Raw genomic sequence first — 24,343 nt, forward strand, 5'->3', positions numbered from 1 at the left:
GAAGAAGGAAGCCTCGGAAGGTACGAGGTCCCCAGTCTCCGGTATCTACCACCTCAGGGATTAGCTTTATGAGGAAGGTCTGAACTCGCAAGTCCCGAATAGTTTTGTCTCGCATTTCTTCTTTTGCCGGCTTTTCTTCAGGCGACTCCGTAAGTCATAGCACCATCTTGCTTTCTGATATCCTTCCATTCAAGAGTCAAGACTGAAATGGGCAAGTCGAGATTCTCGAGGACTGGATCTTAAGACTCGATCCTCATTACCACTATCTCTGCTGAAACCATAAAAAACCGCGAAGAGGTAACTTTTCCGTATTTATTATGTGATAGTATCCAAATACGCGCCTCTCTTCATATTCTTACCGTGGCTATGCTGCACCCCCCGCAAATTCGTGCACCAAGAAGGTTAAGTTGTACGCGGCTGGATCTCTCGCCTCCTCGGCCAGTACCGATCTTTTCTGGTGCATTGTCACGACAGGTGCCAGATGTAGATCATTTACCATCGATGTGTGGAGTACAGTTTTTTATAGATCACGCGCAAATCCAAGGAATTATGTTGTTAATTGATATCTACTGCCGGTATGCTTTCGACATTACTATTCTCACTCAAATCACATCCAGTTGACACCTCAAGAACAAGAAACGTAATTGTATGATTTTTATTCTCTCGAAACCCACACCAGGGCAAGAAACATCATGTGAATAGCACCGATCTAGACTCAACATTGTGAGACAAGGAGAGGAAACTCTTCGTAGATCTGCTTGATGGCATGCATCATAGAAAACAAATATGGTAGGGGAGATTGTAATGTATTCAAATGAGGCTGCATCCAGAACATAGGAGACTCTGGATGATCAAACGCCAAACTCGACTGGGGTTGTTCTTGGAACACTTGTGAGGGCTTCGGAGAAGTGGGAAATCTTCTACCTAAGCGTGACAAATACGGCTCCGAAAGGATAAAGAGATGGGGGAAAAATCGAGGAAAGAGATCGTTGTTCACTGAAATTTGATGCAAACACATGGCCATGCGTGTCATCGGATGCTGTTGGAAACCTATCAGATTCTTGAAGGTATTGCACATATTTAATTTTTATCATGCAACGCTAGAAGCCTCTGACCCTCATTGTATCATATCCCGCAAAGAAACCCAAACAAACCCTAGCCCAGAGCTTAGATAGTCGTCTCGTATGCGATTGGTACAATTGTCTCTGGTACGTTATCCTTCATCGAAATGGTTCTGGCCTCTCTTGGCATGGCTGGCTGTCTCTTCAAGTGAACGTGGGTACCGTCGGCCTTCGATTGCTTCTTCAACTCGGCGTTCTTCTTGACTCTGCGAACGAACTCCTCTCTTGAGCGGGAAAGGGAGACGTGCTCGATTCTGAGGTTGACACGCTTCTCGATGTATCTGTGCTTAACCTTCTTGTAGATGATAACACCAACGGCGCTCTTGGTGACGTTGTAGACGACACCAGTCTTTCCGTGGTAAACCTTGTGGGGCATACTGAACAGAAGTCAGTACACGAATTCGTCCTCCAAATTATTCCACCATCTTCTCGCAAATCTCCATGTCGATTCTGCCTGGGAGATTTATATATGATTGATGAATTTGACTGACCCCTTTTGAACGGCACCGTTTGCCTTGATATCAACAATATCACCGACCCTGAAAATTGATTAGTATTTTGCGACATTTCGAAATTGCGTAGAAATGGACTTCTACATACTTGTATTGTCTCAAGTAGGTCGACAACTTGATCATACCATGATCCTTGAAGTTTCTGCTGAATGCATACTGGAAATGAGTTAGTTACTGCTCTCGATTCCAAAATTGCCGTCGTCGCATCGAATTCAAAGCTGTGGCCGTAGCAATCCTCTTGAAATCGAGCAATTAAATGGAAAATAATGAACTCACCCGAGTACCGGCGCGGAGACCTGCTGGGTGACCCATTTTGTCGATGTAGGATGGGTATTCGGAGGGAGGTCGAAGTTATTCAGAAATTGTCGATAATCTTTTCTATTGCAAATTGACGCTGGTATCGGCAACTCCAACTTTCAAAAATCTTCGCTTAATTTGGCGCCTTCCCGCTTTGGTGGTAGCTCGGGTCAAATGCCCTAATTGAAATTCCGGAACATCGAAAAATTACAGGAACAAAATTTACAGCCAGCGATCAACAACCTCACGACGACAATCGACTCGACGTATCAGCAAAAATGGCCCCGTACGTATTGTCCATATTCTGAAGCTTCAGATTTACTCCAATTGATCTTGAAATTATTTGGATTTTTTGGCCTTGAATCGAATCGCTTTGGGAACATCACCTCGATCGCAACAAGGCCAATTTGAGTACGTTTGCTAATATTTCTCAACAGACGTTCATACTCCAAGACCTACAAGGTCCCACGTCGTCCGTAAGTTCTCTTATAATTACCTATTTGCACTTTGTAATTTATGCTGACAACTTTATAGCTTCGAGAGTGCTCGTTTGTAAGTGGACCACTGTTCTAGAGCTTGCTCTGTTCATGTCACTGATTATTCCCTAGGGACTCCGAATTGAAGATTGTCGGAGAGTATGGTCTCCGCAACAAGCGTGAGGTCTGGCGTGTACAGTTGACTCTCTCCAAGATTCGTCGTGCTGCCCGGTATGTGAAGTTCCTTCTTTCGAGAAGTTTTCAATGTGCTAACATATTCTATATAGTCAATTGCTCACCCTTGACGAGAAGGACCCAAAGAGACTTTTCGAAGGTAACGCCCTCATTCGTCGTCTCGTCCGTGTCGGTGTCCTCGACGAGTCCCGCATGAAGCTCGATTACGTTTTGGCCTTGAAGATTGAGGATTTCATGGAGCGTCGTCTTCAAACCTGTGTCTACAAGCTCGGTCTTGCCAAGTCCATCCACCACGCTCGTGTCCTCATCCGCCAGAGACACATCCGTGTTGGTAAGCAAATCGTCAACGTTCCATCCTTCGTTGTCCGTCTCGACTCCCAAAAGCACATCGACTTCGCATTGAGCTCGCCATTCGGAGGTGGACGCCCAGGTCGTGTCCGCAGAAAGAAGGCCAAGGCTTCCGAGAAGAAGGATGATGATGCCGAGGAAGAGGATGAGGAATAGAGGAACATTTTGATACCAAAATCTTTCCTATCCACATCATGAGGGTTACATTTTAGCAGGGGTTAGGGCAGGTTACGCATGTAAAGCAGACATCTCAGCGTCGAGCTACAAAATAAAAGCCGTATTCCATGATGAATTATTAATGATCACTTTTTTTAATGACTTTATTGTTCCATGAATATACCATTCGACGAACAATTTGTGATTTTATCAAAGAATTAATGTTGGAACGCGTACAACATTATTATACATTAGCTAATCCAAGTACCAAAAGCGATCTTTCTATTTTTGATATTGTTCCCCGAATGTTTTGGGTAAGTGAAAGCGGCTTGCGATTAAACGTGCAGTGATGATTTCAATGTTCAAATAAGATGTCAATGATTAATTATTGAATCCTTGTCATACTAATTCGTCTTTCCCTATGAAAGCATTCATTGGATCGTCGGCTGCTATACGCTTCTTCTTCCATGCATCCATATCCTCCTCCGAAACACCCGAGTGCATCTCTTCTGCAGTGCGTTTCTTCGTCTGTTGTGTAATAGCGGAAGGCTTATCTACCTCAATCTTTGCTGATTCAACCTCCTCTGTGTCCTCATCCATCAGGATACCTCCTATTCGAGCACGCTCTGCATCTTGAAAGGCACTTTTACCTGCTTCTCCAACACAGTAACTGTTCTTGACCAGCGAATGACAACACGAATAACCCCATTTGAAGTTAGACCACCAACTTCCCCATACAGATGTGTGATTATTGGGATGAATGTCCTCAGGATATTTAGACTTCGCAGAGGCCTTTGGTGCTCCCTTGATTCCACCCGTCTCATCATATTCCACATATTTCTCAGACTCTATAACGGCTGCATCCCTAAGCTTTGCAGCCATAGGATTGCTGTCTCCGCCATATTTCTCCAAAAGCATTTTTTTGTGCGCCTGTTGTTTGGCCTCAGCCTCTTCCTTCTCCTTTCTTCTGTAGTACTCGCCAGAGGTAGGGTTGGCTTGTAAATGTTGTTTTGTGTCACCAGCCTTTTCCTGAGACTCCCAGGCGTACTTCTGCGCCTTTTCAAATTCGGCGGCATCTCCAGAAGCTTTCAAAAATCCTTCTTCCGCAACCAGCGCCGCAGCCGTATCAGCCGTCGCTCCACTGTCCACCATAGATCTAGTCTTTGGGTCGTACTTCGCCGAGTCTAGGTCCAAATTCAATAGATATTTTGCTGTGTCCTCGCGTATTCTCAGCTGCCTTGTCGATGTACTTTGATGTCTGCCCATGTCTGATTCCTCGGCGTATTTCGCGCCATCATCATCGCCATCCTCATCAGCTTCTTCTCCATCTTTGCTATGACCACTCTGTAATTGCTTCTTCAGTTCTTCTAGCTGCGCATATTCATCTGTGACGGTCTTGTACTCTTTCGCATCGTATCCATTCCAGCGATCTCTCTTCGCATCCCATCCCAAATCAACGTCCTGTATAACTTCATCTGCCTGTATATCCTTTCCGGTCCATTTGGCACCTTTTGCCCTAGGTCTGTTCAAACAATCCTTCGCCTTGTGTGTCATTGCTCCGCAATTTTCGCATGCGCCTTTTCGAAATTTGGTGGCTGCAGGACCCAATTTCTTTCCACGATCATACCATTTCGACTGATCTAGTTGGGCTTTTTGAAGGCGCTGATGCTCGAGGTAATCCGTGTTATCATCGTCGCCGATATAAAATGGCTTCTTTGCAATAAAAGCTGGGATGTACTCGTTCTGGTCCTTGTTTGCTGCAGATTGTTCAGGCTTTCGAGGTTGAGTACCTGCGGGAGGCATTTTGGAGGTTTCGCTATATCAGAAAAATAAAAAATAAAAAAGGATTGTATCAGTTCTTGGTATTTCAGTAACAGTACGTATTAAATTCGATGATATGGTCGAAGCTGTATATCAAGGCGGTCGAGTATCAAACAATAATTTGGGTTCTGGACTAAAGAGAATAGAATAGGTGGATGTAGGAAAGACAGGATGTGGATCGATTGATAAACTCTATTGGGTAGCGGCGATAAGGTACGCTCTGTCAGCACTTCTAGACCCAAGTCTAGTCCCGTGACTTGGCGTAGCTTTGCTTTCGCGTTCGTGTTTGCGCCACTCAGATGTGGTATGAGAAAGAGAATGAAGATAAAAGAGGAACGGCACTTCCTACGGTTTTTCTCTTTGGCATTTGAAGGTATAGTGAGAAATGCGAAGTCATGAAAACTGACAACATCGACTCTCGCTGGGTGCCTCCATCCTAATACGTCCAATTGCCATGGACCTCTTTCGAATACGTCTCAATTGCATTGATCATTATCAAGCTACATCTTCTCAATTTGATCCTCAATTGAAACGAAACATCAAACTTTCCGATATTCATAAAGAGCCGAAAGTACCTGTCATTAGAATTTTTGGCTCGACGGAGACAGGTCAGAAGGTCTGCGCACATATCCATGGAGCATTTCCTTATTTGTATATTGAGTATGAAGGGTCCCTTGATCCCGACGAAGGTTAGTCTTTGCTAAATTTCGATTGCTCCTTTGATGGCTGATAAATGTGTAGTTGGAAGGTATATCCACAGACTTCATCTTTCAATTGATTATGCCCTGGCGGTAAGCTATCGTCGTAATGCATATGATGGAAATGCCAAATTTGTCGCCCGTATTACCTTAGTAAAGGCGGTTCCATTCTATGGCTTCCATGTTGGATATCGCTTCTATCTTAAGATTTACATGTTGAATCCCATGGTAATGACGCGTCTCGCGGATATCTTGCGTCAGGGTACTGTTATGAAGCGAGTATTTCAACCATATGAAGCCCATCTTCAATTTCTTCTTCAGTGGATGGCGGACTACAACTTGTATGGATGTGGATATATCGATTCTAGTGAGGCTACATTTCGAGGTCCAGTGCCTCTATATAATGAAATTTCCTCATCAATGCACCTTTGGCATGACCGCTCAATATCTGATCATCTCATTACGAACGACGTGTATCTCCCTAGGGTCAGCCATTGTTCATTGGAAGTTGATATCTGTGTCCAAAATATTCTCAATAGGAGGGATGTCAAGCCACGTCTGCTCCACCATGACTTCGCTCAAAACCTTGGTCCTTCTGCCCCCGACGAGAAGCTAGTACAAAGTATGGCAGGTCTTTGGAAAGATGAAACCCGTCGTCGAAAGTCTAAAATTCCAAATGCAACGGCTGGTAGTAGCCCATTCCCAGCCGAGGTATTGTTTTCTATGTCAGCTGACCCTCGATATTCCCAGAATGGTGGATGGATGCACGAAGGCGAGCACAGGGAAATGGTCAGAGGGCTCATCCAACAAGAATGGAATGGAGGCGACCATTCAAAACCAACTTTCAAAACATTCGTCAAACCAAAGCCCTTCGAGACTTCCGTGAAAACTAGCCTTGAGTCGGTGGAAGACTTGTACCCTGAGAATCTTCGTCTCGCTTTCCAATCAGTCTATGAGGAACAGGGCCATTACAATTTGCATGGCCACCGTGGAGAAAGAGAGGTGGACGAAACCCTTGTGGAACTTGCAATCAGCCAAGAAGAAAATGAAGACGATTACGATTCTGATGAGGATATCATGAGAGAGATCGAGTTTTCCCAAAAACGGAAAGGAGATTATATTGACGAAGCCCTACCCAAATCTGAAACAGATGCGATGTCTGGTGACGAAGCTTATTCCAGTGCTGCTTCATTAGATGAATTGCAAGCAGTTCAGCTCAAAGAAAGCAAAGCTCATCACAATTTTGTACACTCCCAAACAGCCTCTGTCGTAGCAGATGCTCTGGCCTCAAAATCTGCAGAAATTAGTCACTTGGCTAGTCAGATTGATTCTGATCATGATAGCGGTCATAACCATAGGAGCCAAGACATTAATCCCGAACGGAAGAGGCCACCATTAGAACAAGAATTTTCGGACGCGAAACGGCGGAAGACTATTACAATGGCTGAGACCCCACTACAATCATCTCCTACGTTATCTCTAGGACCAAGGGATGAACATATTGAGCAGCGAACCAGCTTGGAGCTTAAGCCGCCTGGTGCTAAGATTTCCTCTCAAGACTCGCTCAATTTCCCTGTAACGAAAGATTCGCACGATTCGAGCACAATGCTGAAACTCAGTCAGCACTTTGGGGATTTAGATACTCCTACAGCAAAGAGGCACGTTTCTTTCCTTCCCAATCCAGCATTGACTACCAACAACTTCGTTAAGACTGTAAGCATGTCAAACTCCACAACGATACCAAGCCCGATTCGAAAGCTAGGTTCCTCTATTCAGGATAAATTGTTCAGAGGAATCAAAGACAGCTTTGAAGCCAGTAACGATACATTACTGCTGGCACATCATCAATCTCCCCCATCAGCCCATTTTATTTCTACAACGATGTCAAGTTTCAACCTACCCTTAATTCTCCATCAAGATGCCTTTTACAGTAGGGAAGAAGATGTTCCCGAGCGCCCTAGGGAATGGGCGGGTAGAGAATTCAAACTTGGAAGCACGAGTGTGCCATTCCTTCCCGACTTCGATCCATCTGCGACCTCAGACGCAACTTTTGGGCTTGGGCCTGTTGTTCTCCCTGATAGAATCAAAGACGAAGAAGTCTATCATCGTCAGCGCCGCGAGTGCAATCTTCGAGCTTGGACTTTTACAGAAACACCGCCTAGTTATGCGAAAGTACACACTTGGGCTCGCAATCAGGAGTCTAAGATGAATGGTAAATCCGAAAAGCCGAAGAGGGGCGCGTCTTCCAAGTCGGTTAGCAGGCACCGAAGGGAGGCGAAGCTTTCACAAATCGACGGCCCAACTCAAAAGAACCCACATGGCTTCAAATATACGCAAAACGGCAAGGCTATCAATATTCAACGTGAGGCTCAATACATGAGTGTCATGAGTTTAGAGGTTCATGTTAATACGCGAGGGACTTTTGTGCCCAATCCCGAAGAGGATGAGATTCAGTGTATTTTCTTCTGCTTTCAAGCGGATGATAACGGCATTGGAGGTAGCCCATCAAAGTCGGGGATCGCGGTCTTGTCCGTTGATGAAGATAACATTGCCGAGAGGATATCCAATCAAGTTCCCTTCGAGGTATATGTAGAGACTTCTGAACTCGATCTACTCGTCCGTATGGTCGAAATTGTGCGGGAGTACGATCCAGACATTCTGACTGGCTTCGAGGTCCATGGTGGATCTTGGGGGTATCTTATTGAACGGGCAAGAACTAAATACGACTATGACCTTTGTGACGAGTTCTCACGTATGAAAAATCAATCACATGGCCGTTTTGGCAAGGATAAAGACAAATGGGGATTCGATAATACATCCACAATTCGTGTCACAGGCCGACATATGATCAATATCTGGAGAGCCATGAGAGCTGAGCTTAACCTCCTTCAATATACATTGGAAAATGTGGTTTTCCATCTACTTCGCCGGCGGATTCCGCACTATTCATGGGCCGATCTAAGGAACTGGTATACCAACGGGACGGCCCGAGATTTGTCTAAAGTACTCGCGTACTATGTGTCCCATGTGGAACTCGATCTAGAAATACTTGAGCAGAACGAATTGATCTCGCGTACAAGCGAACAAGCACGGCTTTTGGGCGTTGATTTCTTCTCGGTTTTCTCCCGTGGTTCACAATTTAAAGTAGAATCTCTGATGTTTCGCATTGCAAAACCAGAGAACTTCATATTGATATCTCCTAGCCGAAAACAAGTGGGTGGCCAAAATGCTTTGGAGTGTCTTCCTCTTGTCATGGAGCCTCAAAGTGCTTTTTACAGCAGTCCATTACTGGTTCTTGATTTTCAAAGTTTGTATCCTAGTGTTATGATTGCTTATAACTATTGTTATTCCACGTATTTGGGACGAGTCGTAAACTGGCGAGGTACTAGCAAAATGGGTTTCACTGAATATACGAGGGAAGACAGGTTGTTAGAGTTGCTAAAAGACCATATTAACATTGCTCCCAATGGAATGATGTATGCAAAACCAAATATTCGGAAGAGTCTCCTAGCCAAAATGTTGGGAGAAATACTTGAAACTCGAGTCATGGTGAAGAGTGGGATGAAGCTTGACAAGGAGGACAAAGCGCTGCAGCGATTATTGAATAATAGGCAGCTTGCTCTGAAACTCATTGCCAACGTTACATACGGATATACATCTGCATCGTTTTCTGGTCGCATGCCGTGCTCAGAGATTGCTGACAGTATTGTTCAGACCGGGCGAGAAACACTTGAAAAGGCCATTGCACTTATTCATTCGGTCAAACGATGGGGTGCAGAGGTGGTTTACGGAGATACCGACAGCTTATTTGTCTATCTGAAAGGTCGCAGCAAAGATGAAGCGTTCGATATTGGTAATGAGATTGCAAAAACGGTCACCAACATGAATCCTCGTCCCGTCAAGCTCAAATTTGAGAAAGTTTATCATCCCTGCGTGCTTCTAGCTAAGAAGCGATATGTGGGCTTTAAGTACGAGAGCAAGTCACAGATCGACCCTGAGTTCGATGCGAAAGGCATTGAGACCGTGCGACGTGATGGCACTCCAGCTGAACAAAAAATTGAAGAAAAAGCTCTCAAGATACTCTTTCGCACGGCTGATCTCAGTCAAGTGAAATCATATTTTCAAGAACAATGCGACAAAATCATGAAAGGCTCTGTATCTATTCAAGACTTTTGCTTTGCGAAAGAAGTCAAACTTGGAACGTATAGTAACAAAGGACCACCACCTGCAGGAGCTCTTATTAGCACCAAAAAAATGCTGGAAGATGCACGAACAGAGCCGCAATATGGTGAGCGAGTTCCATATGTGGTCGTCACGGGCGCTCCAGGAGCTCGATTAATCGATCGCTGTGTCGCGCCCGAAGAACTTCTTAACAGCGATCACAGCGAGCTAGATGCGGAATACTACATCTCTAAAAATCTGATTCCACCATTAGAACGAATCTTCAACCTTATGGGTGCCAATGTCAGAAGTTGGTACGATGAGACGCCTAAAGTTCAGCGCGTTCGCCGACTCGAGGTCAATCTGGATCAAGGACAACTTAGAGAGCTGACAACAAACAAGAAAACACTCGAGTCATACATGAAATCATCATCATGTCTTGTTTGCAAAGACAAACTTGAGACCGAAGGATTCCTCTGCCCTGAGTGTCAGTCCAATGCTGCTGACTCGATGCTTTCTCTACAGACTAGACTTAACATTGAGGAAAAGAAGTTTCTAGACATACAGAGCATTTGCCAAGGCTGTTCTGGTTTATCTCCACTAGAGGAAGTGAAATGCGATAGTAAGGATTGCCCTGTATTTTATACAAGGACGAGACAGAGGGCGAGACTCAAAACGGAAAGAGCCTTCATGGTACCAGCTATGCAGGCTCTATCATCAACTATTGAAGCGGAGGTGGATTTCACAAATCTTGAGTGGTAATTAGCACTTTCTTTGTTATTTCTGCAATTTCAACACTTTGAAGGATCTTGTGATATTGTTCTAGAGGCATAATCTTAGAGATATAACATTTTAAAGCCACCAAAATAAAGAAATACTATGAATGATGGATATTGGTGCTATAACTTGTAAGGTTAACCGACCCAGTTCTACTTCTTTCCTTTCTTGCTCTTATATGCATGCAAAGAGTTAGTGTGCCATGGGACAAATTTTTAAGAATGAAAAATCTATAGTATAACACCCGAATGTGAGTGAATTGCAATTATGAAAGTATAATCAACGAGTATAACACTGGTATCTTATTGGATAAGAATGACTTCACACGTACGTGCTATAGGTATCTGGATAACGTACGATCAGATAAATGTCACCACAGATAGCTCACTATCAGAAGTAAGTTTCACATCGTGTAGGTACTTTTTAGATCCTACGATTATCAGACAATAGTTGTAGTTAGCGTCGTGGTGAAGTGCGTGAAAATACAATCCCCGGTGAGCACTGGTAGTGGATTCAATCAAAGTTTTTATCCAAGCTCTTCAATATTCCCCCTCCCTCAATTATAATTGTTAGCTTACTGTCAATTTGGTACTCTCAAATCTACTTAATAAGTTATCTTTCAATTTGCATGCCGGATGTGAGACATTACATGATTGAGAGAAACAGCCTTTACTAACACTAGGAAAATGATAGCTTTTCAATGATTTCTTATTACAATCAAATTCACCGTCCACAATTCTCCAGAAAAAGGTATCCCAAGGATTGTCCGGCGTTTACAGGTCTGACGTCGCCACATGTTTTAGATGCCTTGCTTTCTTTGAATTGTCAAACGTCAACAACTTCCCAAATGTTGTTTTCTCCTACACTTCACCAGAATTTACTATTTGATTTGATGGAGATGGTCCGTTGATTATAGCCCTTTCGTCTCTATACATGAAGGCGATATCATAATGGGAGGTTTAACATGGTTTCTTTTCATCTATTGCTTAGGTGGTCTCACATTTCTTCCCCTCGTCGTAATAGCCATATTACTTCACGCATACTTTACCTTTCCAGATCGCGACGACACCGATTCACGAAATGATTACGATCCAATATCTCGACCTGGTGATGATGTCGATGCTATTAAATCCGCACAGAAATCCCTGGGCGAGAAGTTTCAACTTCACAACAACCATGAAGCGGACGTAGCTGCTGGGTATTTCGCAATCTGTAGGGAATACTCACCAGGCGGAGTGAATGGGAAGCCGCCAGAACGAACAACACCCACTGGATCAACTACAGTCTCTGCGCCCAGTCCTAGCGTTTATCAGAGCATGTATAGAAGCTTGTTTGAGAGGAAGACAAACAATGGCCCATTAGATAATAAGACAGCGGGGAAACCACAGAAAAAAGGCGGCAATGTATTTTACGTGGTCCTAAGGTAATTCCCGCAGAAAAGCTCGATTTCTCCGATAAATTCAGGGTATACTGACGATTATGCCAGGCATGGTCATCTAATGCTATTTGATGATGATGAGCAGCTCGAAGTTCGTTACGTAGTGTCTTTGGCACATCACGACGTTAGCATATACTCGGGACTGAATGATATTACACCAGAAGGAGAATTGTTCATTAAAAGGAATGCCATTTGCTTGTCAAGGAAGCAGGGTGTGGGAGAGATGACTGCTGATGGCAAGCCATCTCAACCCTTCTATTTGTTTTCTGATAATTGTTCTGATAAGGAAGATTTCTATTTCGCACTTCTACGAAACCAAGAGTCGGACTCGACCCCAAAACCACCGGTTCCCTTGCAGTATGATGTGAAGGATATCATCACTCTTGTCCAAAGGCTACATTCATCCGAAGAACACCTGCAGACAAGATGGATAAATGCTCTAGTTGGCCGGATATTTCTTGCGCTTTACAAAACACCAGAAGTTGAGGATTTCGTTCGCGCAAAGATCACCAAGAAGATATCAAGAGTCAAAACTCCCAACTTTTTAAGGCAAATCACTCTTCGCAACGTGGATATGGGAGAGGCAGCACCAGTGATCACAAACCCACGTTTGAAGGATTTAACCGTAGATGGACAGCTTATCGTAGAGGCTGATGTTCGCTATACAGGTAACTTTCGACTCGAAGTTGCCGCCATAGCTCGTCTTGAGCTCGGCGCCCGCTTCAAAGCTCGAGAAGTAGATTTACTGTTAGCCGTTGTCTTGAAGAAGATTGAGGGCCATATACTTCTCCGAATTAAGCCGCCTCCCTCGAATAGGCTATGGATTACATTTGAAACCATGCCAAAGATAGACATGACAATAGAGCCCATTGTAAGCTCACGACAGATTACATACACATTGATTCTTCGCCAGATCGAAAATAGGATCAAGGAAGTCATCGCTGAGAGTTTAGTCTTCCCCAACTGGGATGACTCGCCATTTGCCAGTACTGTAGACAAGCTGTGGAGAGGTGGCATCTGGGCAGATGACCGACGCGCCGAACGCTCTCATGATGCTGAAACTCTTGCCGCTGAGGATGGAGACGTGGAAGAGGTAGAGATTCTAGAAGCTGAGAATGACGAATCTACAACACCTGCGCTACAAATAGAAAAGAGCTATAGTGCTCCTGTTCTTGATACCAACCTTTCTAATACGGTGCATTCACGCAAAGGCATGAAATCTACTTCGAATCTCGTCAGCCCATTGTCTGGTAGCTCTTCTACAGGGGTTGATGTGCGACCTTCGACGGGCGACAAACCACGAGCCCTTCGTTCGGGATCCTTTGCTAACGCCTCTTCTCCAGTGGTCACTACTGATATAACTAACGCGGACGCATTCAAACCTTCGAGCCCTCCCAATGGAGATCACGCGGCAATCTCTATGGCTAAATTGTCCGCAAAGACAGAACTCCCTGCACAAATTCTCTCTGAGTCTCCCAGTCGACCAAAAAATGTTAAACTCAGCAGCAGCCAATCCTCATCATCTTCGAGAGGCTCTTCACATTCGGAGAAAGCTTCTATGAGCAACTCAATACCGCAAGCTTCTTTGGAGCCATCATTGTTCAATGATAAATCCAGTATAAATTCTTACCCCTCGAGTCCTGCGAGTTTAAGTACTGCATCAATAAAGTCAGAATTTTCGACTCCTACGGGTTTGGGTCCTCCAAAACGTGAGAATACCACATCTACAGCGAAATCCTCAACGCCGGAAACCAAACGTTTGTCTCTTGCCGCCGTTACCAACGCAGCGGCAACAGCCAAAACCTGGGGTGTAAGTTTATCATGATTTCCCCTCTAGCCAATGCTTAGCCAGTATATTCACTTTATGACACTACATATCGTTCATCCTGAATATGCTTATGTCCCCTGAATACAGACTAACATTGGCTTTATAGTGGAACGCTCTCCAACGACGTAATGAGCATAGGGGAGGCAATTCATCAGAGTCAACAGAACCAGCCCAGCCGCGCGTCATGGGCCGTGGACAACCGCTACCTCCTCCTGGAGTTCCTTTACCTCTACCAGACAAAAAGACAAAAACGGCCCCTATCCCCGTGCCTAAGCGGAAGCCAATGCCTCCTCCTGTTTTGCAACAAAGGAACCAAACAGAATCACCTACCAGACGACAGCATCACACTGCTCCACCACCTCCTTTGCCCAGACGTAATTCGCGAAAGAATGTTGATACTGGAGATGATGGTCTCCTAGTTGTGTCGGCACCATCAGAACCAACGACGCCAGTAACTGAAGATTCACCTCAATATATGCAGCCATGGGTAGATGATGTGGACGAGACGCTGGAAGAACACCAGCAAACCAAGACTGATGTTCCCTCGCCCGCTCCTTCTATTGCTCATGAGCCACCCCAACTTCCAAAGAGGCGATACCCACGTCGAGTCGCCTCAACTAGCCCTGAGGAAGATGGACACAAGTTACCCTCGTGGATGGCAGCACAGGAGCGAGAAGCTCGGACTAAAAGCACTTTTGTTGATGAAGATGCAGGTCTTTGAGTTATGATATTGGGTGTTTGGCTGTAATCTTGATATTTCGAGTAAGTCTGGCGCATGAGCGGCGCAGTATAAATGCAAATTTGCTGGGTTCATATAGGAAATGAGGACTTGGTTATCCTACATTTGGCAGGGCGTTGTATGGTTTATAGCAATGGTAGGTAGGAACAGGATGGACATATGCAATGAATGGTGATATATCAATAACAAAGTAATTTCATAAATACAAGCATAAATTCAAGATTACATCACGACGCTTAAGTTTTAGTAATAATGTCTTTTATTATCATGAGATGAGATTGCATTAATATAAGTTTATTGACTTTGCATGAAGATTCGAGCGTTTCCTGGGCGTGCATCATTCATTCGTATACAACACTACACAGCCACACACAGCTCCATGGATGGCATTAAATTGACCGCCCCATTACGCATATCCACTAAAACTTACCCCCGTACAAGCAAGCTACCGGCGAGTACCAGAACAGTATACATTATCAATATCTCGGTACAACACCTTCATCTTGTTAATCTTTTAGTGTTTCCGACACTTCAACCTAGAGAATTCTTCTCATATTTACACTCTCTACTCTTGTACATTTTGCGCTCTAGACGCTCCCAACCATGTCGTACGCGACATCTGCCAGAAACGTGGATCACACCAAGTAAGTTCGCGGGAATTTCGGGCTTCTCAAGCTTTCTATCCCCTATTATTGGCAAATTATGTGAACTGTACTGACATTGTTACATTCGATCAGATCCGAGGCAGAGCTTGCGATTAATATTCGGAAAGCTACAAGCATCGAGGAGACCGCGCCGAAACGCAAACATGTTCGTAGTTGTATTGTTTATACATGGGACCATAACAGCTCGGCTGCCTTCTGGGCTGGTATGAAAGTGTCAGTCTAAAACCTTTTGTACATGCATTGCAAAAACACCATACCGGACATTAGAACTTCATGAGACTCCAATGATATAAGGGGTTGGAAAAAGACGAAAATGACTAACTTCAAACCGTTTTCACAGACAGCCCATTCTTGCAGATGAAGTCCAAACATTCAAGGCATTGATTACCGTTCACAAGGTTCTACAAGAGGGTCATCCATCGACTTTACGTGAAGCTATGGCGAATCGAAGTTGGCTCGACAGTTTGAACAGAGGCATGTCTGGCGAAGGTATGCGGGGTTATGGACCTCTGATAAAAGAATATGTCAACTTTTTGATGTCCAAATTGAATTTCCACCAACAGCATCCTGACTTCAACGGAACATTTGAATACGAGGAGTACATCAGCTTAAAGGGGATCAACGACCCAAATGAAGGTTACGAAACCATTTCAGACCTTATGACTTTGCAGGATAAGATCGAAAGGTTTCAAAAGCTAATTTTTGCGCATTTTCGAAATGGAGGCCACAACGAATGCAGAATATCGGCCTTGGTTCCATTAGTCCAAGAGAGTTATGGAATCTATAAGTTCATCACGAGCATGTTACGGGCTATGCACACAAGTATGTTAGGAAGCTCATATCTACCTGTTGTATTCTGACGTGACCTGCAGCAACTGGTGATGAAGATGCTCTTGCGCCCCTGAGAGAAAAGTACGACTCCCAACATCACCGCCTTGTAAAATTTTATTACGAATGCTCTAACCTCCGATACCTCACGAGCTTGATTACTGTGCCAAAGCTACCGCAAGATCCACCCAATCTCCTTTCCGAAGACGATTCGGCTCCCAAATTACCTCAGCGACCGAAGCAAGAGATTGAGAGGCAAATTACACCTCCGAAACCCCCTAAGACAGAGGAGCCAGATGAAATCGGCGAGTTCTGGAAGAGTGAACAGGATCGACAAAACAGGGAGTATGAGGAACAGCAGAGAGTGCTAGCAGAGCAGCAGAGACAACAAATGTTAGCACAACAACAAGCGCAAGAACAGCAGAGACTAAATTATGAGGAACAGCAGCGTCAACTGGCTGAGCAACAAAGACGAGATCAAGAACAATTGCTGCTGCAACAATCTCAACAACAAACTTATGGTCGTATGGCGGAACTCGAACGGGAAAACTTCGAGGCTCGAGCACTGTACGCAAGCAATCAACTTACGCTACAACAATATGACCAAAAGCTAAAGGCCTTAGAGAATGAGCTTTTGCAGCTGCAGAACAGCTACGGGCAACAGATTGGAAGTAAAGAGGATCAAGTCAAAGCACTACAAGAGCAAGTCAACACTTGGAGGACTAAATATGAAGCACTTGCGAAACTATACTCACAATTGCGACACGAACATCTCGATCTACTTCAAAGATTTAAGAGTGTTCAGCTAAAGGCAGCTTCAGCTCAGGAAGCAATCGACAAGCGGGAAAAGTTGGAGCGAGAGATCAAGACCAAGAATCTTGAGCTCGCTGATATGATCAGAGAAAGAGATAGAGCTTTACATGAGAAAGACCGTCTCACCGGTGGTAATCGGGAGGAAGTCGAGAAGCTTAAGCGTGAGCTTCGTATGGCTCTCGATCGTGCGGACAATTTGGAGCGAAGCAAGGGCAACGAATTGTCCACGATGCTTTCCAAGTACAATCGTGAAATGGCAGATCTCGAGGAGGCTCTTCGCAACAAGACCAGAGCATTACAGGATGTCCAGGCCAAATACAGTGAAGGTGGTTCAGATGCCGAAAGACTGCTCAAGGATAAGGAGGACGAATTGGAAGTTTACAAGCAAAGTTTGGACGATGCGCTGATCAGACTCAATGAGCTCGAGATGTCGAAAGGCGACACTGATCAGGCTTTAGATGGAGAGATTGACGCTATGCTCCTCTCAAATATTGACAAAATCAACGACATCATCGATTCAGTGCTTCAGAGTGGAGTTCAACGTGTTGATGACGCTCTTTACGAGCTTGATTCCACTATGCAAGCTGGTAACCAGAATGCAACCCCATCCTATGTCCTTTCGCAAATCGAAAAAGCTTCAGCAAGTGCTACCGAATTCGCCACAGCATTCAACAATTTCATAGCGGATGGTCCAAACAGTACTCATGCTGAAATCATCCGAACTATCAACGTCTTTGCCAGCTCCATTTCTGACGTACTTAGCAATACCAAGGGTCTCACAAGGCTTGCGACAGACGACAAGAAGGCCGACCAGCTTACCAATGGTGCGCGCCAATCAGCGCAGTCTACCGTTTCATTTTTCCGTGCCCTGCAAAGTTTCCGACTTGATGGCATGGATCCAATGCAGCGAACTGAGGTTGTCATCAATAGTAACAATGAGGTACAGATCCATTTGCAACGCTTGAACAAACTTGCAGACACATTTGCGCCAAATAGCGGTAAACTTACCAACAACAAAGGCGACTTGGGAGATTTGGTTGACAACGAGCTTACCAAGGCCGCTGATGCAATCGCTGCTGCCGCTGCACGTTTAGCAAAGCTCAAGTCTAAACCCAAGGATCAATACTCAACATACAAACTTGAGATACACGATTCAATACTTGATGCTGCTATTGCCGTTACAAATGCTATTGCCAGATTGATCAAAGCGGCTACTGTTACTCAACAAGAAATTGTTCAGGCTGGTCGTGGCTCGTCATCCAAGACAGCTTTCTACAAGAAAAACAACCGATGGACTGAAGGTCTCATCTCTGCCGCTAAAGCAGTGGCAACATCAACCAATACATTGATTGAGACTGCAGATGGAGTTCTTTCTGGGCGCAACAGTCCGGAACAACTTATCGTTGCTTCCAATGATGTTGCAGCCTCCACAGCTCAGCTGGTCGCTGCTAGCAGAGTCAAAGCCGGTTTCATGAGCAAGAGCCAAGAGAGCTTGGAGCAAGCTAGTAAGGCTGTCGGTGCAGCCTGCAGGACTCTTGTCAGACAAGTGCAGAGCATGATCAAAGATCGAGATCAAGATGTTGAAGGAGAAGATTATGCCAAGCTTGGGGCGCATGAGTTCAAAGTCAGAGAAATGGAGCAGCAGGCAAGTTCCCTTGTACAATTCTGGGGGGGGGGGGTTATTACTAACGTTTATGCTCACAGGTTGAAATCTTACAACTCGAAAACAATTTGTCGGCGGCGAGGAAGAGATTGGGTGAGATGCGAAAGATATCTTATTTGGAAGACTAGATCTTATGGCAGTGGTCGACGATGGCTCCTTGTAGACCGGCTGAGCATATACGCTTTGGCGGGAGGAAGCAAAAAGGCTGTACGGTTATCCTTTTAATAGGCGTGTGATATCCAGACTTCGTAGCAGTCCATTCATAAAAGATGATGGCACTTGTAGGGAATAAAGACATTCGTGAGAACACTTTGATACAGAAGTGAAATGAATCCTGAGTTTTGCACATAACCCTTTTCACCTAATTATCTATTCTAGAGGAATCAAAATCTGAAGACTTAATCGACAGTCAATTAGGTATCTGGTACATAATGAGGAAACCTTAAGATGAGAATACTGAAATGGTAAAGTTCGGTAAGTATGACAGAAGACATATCTTTTTAATTTCCAAGACGATGTCATTCTACCAGCAGTAAGTTTGCAAGGAGCTGATTGGCTCATAATGTGTGTTGCTTGTTAGACACCATCTCCACCAATTCAGCTTGAAATCCCCCTGATTCGGCGCCAGGGCTTCGGGATAATAGCAGAGGAGTGTTCGAGCTCGGGTTCAAAGATTGGCATTGCAGACTCAAGTCTATAGTGAGTGATGTTTAGAATATCTTGGATTAGATGAGAATTGACACACAGACCTTCTACATGTTGAGATGAGAATTCCCACAACACTATGAGATTACCAAACATTGAGAAGTCAATCTGGATGACATCAGACGTTAGTAACTAATCAATGCTATCGTGACATTATGTAATTGATCATCTCTAACTATCTCGGTTCCTAACATGTACCCCCATCATTAACAAAAAAACTCAAGCGATTGCAAGTAAGTTCATCTCAAATCACGTACTCGCATTTTATCCTTGTCGTCACTAAGTCGACTCCCCACACCCTGAAAGAGACTAATGTCTACAAAAGGTAAGCACAAGGTTACGTACTCGCATTAGTGGTACGCTGGTTTAGTAATTGGTGCTTGTATCTCCACATGCTTATTCTTACGACATGTAATTCTTGGATGTGGTAAAAAATGAAAGGGAGGGAAAGATACACCAGCCTGACATCACCAACTATCAAGACTCATCATATATCTCATTGCATATGTTTCATAGAGAAGGAGAGAATGTGTTTGATCAGAAGAATTATTCTATTTCATCTCCATGTCCTTTCAAAGTTCTAACAAAAGATAACTCTTTGTAAAGTTCAAACAAGCCTATAGAGAAAGAAACCCCAAATTTAATGCGATTTTAATGGACCAACCGAATCCTTTAACCCTTTTGGATTTATACAAGATTTGTGAGCTTGGTGCTAAGCAGGTAATATGGAGTATATACCATTTCCAACTTATAAACAAATTGAAATGAAAACGATATACTGAGAGACACTGAAAACTATATACTTAGAATAAAAACTATATGCTCGAAATGAAAACGAAGAGGCTTGAAGCGTAATGACAGCTCCAAATTCTAAAAAACCTGGGGAAAATGCACCGAGTATTCCATCTAAAGACATGCTGCGCCAGCGAGTATAAACACTGATCCAACTCCTTAATATTGGGGTAGCTCCATGCTGGACTGTGTTGATGGTAGAGCCGAGATAATTAACATCGGTACCACGAAAGTTCGAACGAATATATAAAAAGAACTAAAAGTCTGCAAAGACTAAAATAGTCAGTATGATAAATTCAAGGGCCTAATCATATTAACTCACGTGGTGGTGAAGGGGCGTCGTCAGGCATGTAGATGCCGCCTGCATCAGCGAGAGAGGTAGGGTTAAATTGGTCGAACTGAGTGTCAAGTGCACTGAGGTCGATAGTACCATTGTCGTGGCCCCAATATCCAGCCATCATACCAGTGGACCAAGGAGGAGGTGTTGGTAGTGAGCCAGTCAATGATGCTGTTGCACCTGGCATTAGAGCGGGTGGAGCGTAAGCAAGAGGCTGATCGAAAGCTGGCTTCGGGGGTGGAGCAACGATGACACCTGAAGGCATTTCCCAGGCACCATATGCATTCTGAGTGGAAGCAATGTGCTGTGTGACAGGGAGATTGCCTTGAATAGCCATGTTGGTCATTGGATGCACACGGTTCCAACCTTGAACAATGCTAGCAGCAGTCGCAACTGGCAAGTAGCCTCGTGCACCACAAAAAGTGATAATGTCCAAATCGATTAAGAGAGTTCTGGCGATGTGTGCTGGAAATGAACCGATCTCTGGTGGTGAAGTTTGGCGAAGACAGACAGTCCCTTCTTCATTGGTTTCGAAAGTCCAGTTGAGGTCGGAAAGATAATCATCGACAGTTAGGATACCAACGTGGGGACACACGAGAGAAAGGTACTTGAAGAAGGTTCTTCTAGCATCAGCATCTCTCCAAGTGCTTAGAAATCAAGCAAACTCAGATAATTTGGTGTGAAGAAGTCCGTATAACTACAAAACACTGCGGATTATATCTTTAGTGCCTGCTCAGGTCAGCTCTTTATATGGCAACACATCATTAGAGCTCAACCCAATGGTGTCAATGCGATCCCCTTTCCCGTTTGATCCTTCTCATACTCTTTTTCTTTATTAACCCCTTTGGTGTCGTTGTCTCCTTTGCCCGAGAGCCATAGTTCAGTGGGAAGAGATCTGACATAGTTCTCTCGAAAGTAAGATCAAATTGTAGATTCCAAATCAATTCTGAGACTGCAATGAATCAGTATAAGTTGACACGCAAACATGGGCTGAGCTTACTCTCATTGCGTATCTCTTGACTCCTCTTCAAGAATGGCTCTATATATCCTTTACCTGACTCGTCCTCAGCATGGGGTTTGAACTCGCGCTGAAAAATGTCATCTGCAAACACGTTGCCCTCTGCTTGAGTCATAGTTCTGCGACGCTCAACTATGCGCTTCGCCACATCTCTTATGAGCGAGGTTTCGCAGAATCCGAGTTTCACCAGTCCCAAATCAGCTGCTCGCCTTTTAATCTCGCTGGAATCTTCTATCAGCAATGTTTGGGAACAAGAGTTTCGATACTGACTTCTGTATGTAGATTCGCAAGGCAATCCTTTGACCTGCAGCAATTTTCTCTCTAAATGACGCCGAACCTCGTCCGTCGAAACACAAGTCAAGAAGACCTGTTTCAATTTTCATAAAGCTGTTGGCGAGGCTATTTCCGTGTCTGATAACATTTGATAATTCTCTTTGTGAGCGACGTTGCTCCGTGGTCATTTTATCTTTTCGAATGTACCCTTCATCTTCTGTCCCTTGAGAAGGATTATGTACCACGGTGTAGTCAACATCATACACTATAGGATTCATTTCCGAAACGGCGTGCTGGGTTATTGTGTTGGAACCTGGCCGCTGGAATTCTTGTGAAAAGTCTTTCATGCAGTTGAGGACATGCGTTGCGTTTACCTTAGGCCGTCTGATTGATGTCTCCATATCTCCATCAGCTTTTGCTTGTAGTTGCATTCCTGCGCCTTGCGATAACGATAATGTGTATGAATCCGAGTGAATGTGTATGATATTTCTATGTAGGTTAAAGGAAGACTTGTAGTATCGATCTATAGAAGTTGCAAATTTCTGAGGTTATGGCAGCTGAGATGGTGATTTAGTCATTTCTGGCTCCGCAGTGTTCATGTTCATAGACCAAGCTATTCACCTTTATCCTCACCTTTATTCCACTCACTCTTCAACAAAGAACACTTCAGAATATGAATTGGAGCTCGCTAGGAATTGTTTCAAGCCGCACGATTCTGCCAATAATGTTTTTATTTAAACTTCCTTTTCGTCTGAAAAGATATACTTCCACCCACATCCTCTGATTTACGGACAACTACCATTTTCTGAATCTACATGTCTACTCAATTCTCCTTCGCAACCACTATCAGACGGAGTGCATTACCTCTCTCTTTTCTTTTTGAAACATTACATTGAGACTTTTCTAAAACATTGTCGCATTTACATTTCAAAGATGTCTCTCTCCTCTCTCCGATTAGGAAAATGGGTACCACATCACGGTACTGTTCTCGAAACGCCGCTCGCAAATGTGCCTTATCCCGCACTCGATACTACTCCTGTGGAAGCTTATATGATTCCTGGGTTGACGAAGGAGATCTATAATGCAATGCGCAACTTTATCAATGAATTAGATTTGTATAACGCTCTCGACATTAACCCATGGTGTGAGCTGCGAGATTACGAATACATGAGTATCGGCACACCCGAACGTCAAATTCTACTTCATTTCTATCAGTATGTCCTCTTTGCTTCATATCTGAGACCTCATCTAATAAATAATCGCAGGCAACACACTGATCGCAAGGGTGTTTTCGTCAGAGACGCCTATATCAACAGAATGTTCCTTGCTCCATTAGATGAGTTTGAGCATAAACAAATGTTGGCTGTTGCAGGTTTCGCAAATTTATGTCTAGAACCTCTTCAGATTGAGCAACGAAGAATGATGAATGGCTCATGGGATGAAAATAGCTCTATTCTTCCACAAAATACTGGGGCTACTCGTTGTTCTACTCCAGAAAAAAATCATCTTGCCTCATCGTCCATGCCCACTGGTCTCAAGCCAAAGATCCCACGTCCAGCTAATGAGTGGATTCTTTATCGTGCGGACAATCATTTACCCATCAAGAAAGCCTATCCAGGTATCACCAACAACGAGATTTGTGAGTTTTCCTTTTTGTTACGCGCTTTGCTTCAACCCTCTAACAATTTTTCCAGCTTCAATTATTGCTGGAATGTGGGCTGCAGAAACTCCGGAGCGGCGTCTGAAGTACAAGATCCGTGCCGATTTATTGAAAGAAGCTCACAAGAAGGCTTACCCAACTTATAAATACGCCCCCAGAAAGCCAAGTGAGAAGAAGCGTCGTGTATCAAAGAAGACTCTCAATAAATCAACCGCTAACCAGCTATCTCACAATATCAATTCCAGCACCAGCACCACCGTATCCTCCATCAACTATCCACTCTTAAATCACGACTCTGCTAATGATACTAGTATGGGTACAATGGGCACGTTTGGGCTCAATATTCACATGGATCACTCCAGCGTGCTAGAGCAGCAGCTTCAGCCTGAGCACTGCAGACTTTCATATGGTGACGAACCAATGGGTATGAACTTCGCACCAACAGAAGCTTGGCAAGCGATCCAGCAACAGGATCTCTTCACCTTCTTTTCCCCCCAACAACAATACTAAGTATTCTCTTCTCTGGAATCACGAACTCGTCAACTCTTCATGGCGTGACCTGTGCTTCACGGCTTTACAACCTATGGAAAGGAGTTGGAATTTGGACTTTCATGTCTTATCATTACTGCGTTCATTACTCATCACATGTACATATTTTTTTTTCCCTTCATGTTTTTATAGTTTCTCAGGTCTACAAACTGCTATATCAGTTTGCTCATCTGAGAATGTGCCTATGGAATGGTAGGGAATGGAATCCAATTCATTGGATGGATTGTAAACACGGATTTGGTGAATGGTTGGAACTAAAAGCTGTACTTAGATTTCGCATACAGTTTACATGGTCTATATATTATATATACAGAAAACACTTTTTAAACTTCATGATACCCTCTGATTGCTTCCTACGCTGTGACAAGGAATTGTGCTTTTTTCCCCCTTATGTGCCTTCGATGACACCATTCATCGTAACGAAGATCTCAATATTTCCTCCTTCATCATTCTAATATTACAATTCACTTTGT

At 44.1% G+C, this 24,343-nt stretch overlaps 8 protein-coding genes across 8 annotated transcripts; 5 read left to right on the plus strand and 3 right to left on the minus strand.

The window, feature by feature from the left end:
* Positions 1-478: 478 nt before the first annotated feature.
* On the minus strand, positions 479-2,072 carry EAE97_007670 (uncharacterized protein). The gene is made up of 4 exons (XM_038878184.1): positions 1,910-2,072; positions 1,722-1,789; positions 1,613-1,660; positions 479-1,498 (listed from the first exon to the last, which is right to left on the minus strand). The coding sequence occupies exons 1-4, from the start codon at positions 1,943-1,945 to the stop codon at positions 1,168-1,170; spliced, it is 483 nt and encodes a 160-aa protein (XP_038731022.1). The 5' UTR covers positions 1,946-2,072; the 3' UTR covers positions 479-1,167.
* Positions 2,073-2,208: 136 nt separating this feature from the next.
* Positions 2,209-3,105, plus strand: EAE97_007671 (uncharacterized protein; the record flags this gene model as incomplete). Its single annotated transcript, XM_038878185.1, has 5 exons — positions 2,209-2,216; positions 2,368-2,406; positions 2,465-2,482; positions 2,539-2,637; positions 2,694-3,105. The coding sequence occupies 5 exons, from the start codon at positions 2,209-2,211 to the stop codon at positions 3,103-3,105; spliced, it is 576 nt and encodes a 191-aa protein (XP_038731023.1).
* A 399-nt stretch (positions 3,106-3,504) lies between these two features.
* On the minus strand, positions 3,505-4,908 carry EAE97_007672 (uncharacterized protein; the record flags this gene model as incomplete). The annotated part of the gene is made up of 1 exon (XM_038878186.1): positions 3,505-4,908. One exon carries the CDS (start codon positions 4,906-4,908, stop codon positions 3,505-3,507), a length of 1,404 nt encoding a protein of 467 aa, XP_038731024.1.
* A 472-nt stretch (positions 4,909-5,380) lies between these two features.
* EAE97_007673 (uncharacterized protein) lies at positions 5,381-10,547 on the plus strand (the record flags this gene model as incomplete). Its single annotated transcript, XM_038878187.1, has 2 exons — positions 5,381-5,615; positions 5,668-10,547. The coding sequence occupies 2 exons, from the start codon at positions 5,381-5,383 to the stop codon at positions 10,545-10,547; spliced, it is 5,115 nt and encodes a 1,704-aa protein (XP_038731025.1).
* Positions 10,548-11,512: 965 nt separating this feature from the next.
* EAE97_007674 (uncharacterized protein) lies at positions 11,513-14,549 on the plus strand (the record flags this gene model as incomplete). The annotated part of the gene is made up of 3 exons (XM_038878188.1): positions 11,513-11,985; positions 12,049-13,810; positions 13,935-14,549. The coding sequence occupies 3 exons, from the start codon at positions 11,513-11,515 to the stop codon at positions 14,547-14,549; spliced, it is 2,850 nt and encodes a 949-aa protein (XP_038731026.1).
* Positions 14,550-15,170: 621 nt separating this feature from the next.
* EAE97_007675 (uncharacterized protein) lies at positions 15,171-18,664 on the plus strand (the record flags this gene model as incomplete). The annotated part of the gene is made up of 5 exons (XM_038878189.1): positions 15,171-15,211; positions 15,305-15,445; positions 15,573-16,054; positions 16,105-18,518; positions 18,578-18,664. 5 exons carry the CDS (start codon positions 15,171-15,173, stop codon positions 18,662-18,664), a joined length of 3,165 nt encoding a protein of 1,054 aa, XP_038731027.1.
* Positions 18,665-20,289: 1,625 nt separating this feature from the next.
* On the minus strand, positions 20,290-22,092 carry EAE97_007676 (uncharacterized protein; the record flags this gene model as incomplete). Its single annotated transcript, XM_038878190.1, has 5 exons — positions 20,290-20,306; positions 20,356-21,017; positions 21,211-21,322; positions 21,371-21,609; positions 21,659-22,092. 5 exons carry the CDS (start codon positions 22,090-22,092, stop codon positions 20,290-20,292), a joined length of 1,464 nt encoding a protein of 487 aa, XP_038731028.1.
* A 502-nt stretch (positions 22,093-22,594) lies between these two features.
* EAE97_007677 (uncharacterized protein) lies at positions 22,595-23,831 on the plus strand (the record flags this gene model as incomplete). The annotated part of the gene is made up of 3 exons (XM_038878191.1): positions 22,595-22,875; positions 22,927-23,300; positions 23,356-23,831. The coding sequence occupies 3 exons, from the start codon at positions 22,595-22,597 to the stop codon at positions 23,829-23,831; spliced, it is 1,131 nt and encodes a 376-aa protein (XP_038731029.1).
* Positions 23,832-24,343: the final 512 nt, after the last annotated feature.

The sequence above is a fragment of the Botrytis byssoidea genome, assembly GCF_014898295.1.
Source record: "Botrytis byssoidea strain MUCL 94 chromosome Unknown BBYS_015, whole genome shotgun sequence".
Lineage (NCBI taxonomy): Eukaryota > Fungi > Ascomycota > Leotiomycetes > Helotiales > Sclerotiniaceae > Botrytis > Botrytis byssoidea.

Excerpts from the sequence above, each read along its gene's own strand:
- EAE97_007670 (XM_038878184.1), bottom strand. The coding sequence starts at position 1,945 with ATGGGTCACCCAGCAGGTCTCCGCGCCGGTACTCGG. Across the intron at positions 1,790-1,909 it reads GTCTCCGCGCCGGTACTCGG|TATGCATTCAGCAGAAACTT; the intron begins GTGAGTTCATTA and ends ACTCATTTCCAG. Across the intron at positions 1,499-1,612 it reads AACGGTGCCGTTCAAAAGGG|TATGCCCCACAAGGTTTACC; the intron begins GTCAGTCAAATT and ends ACTTCTGTTCAG.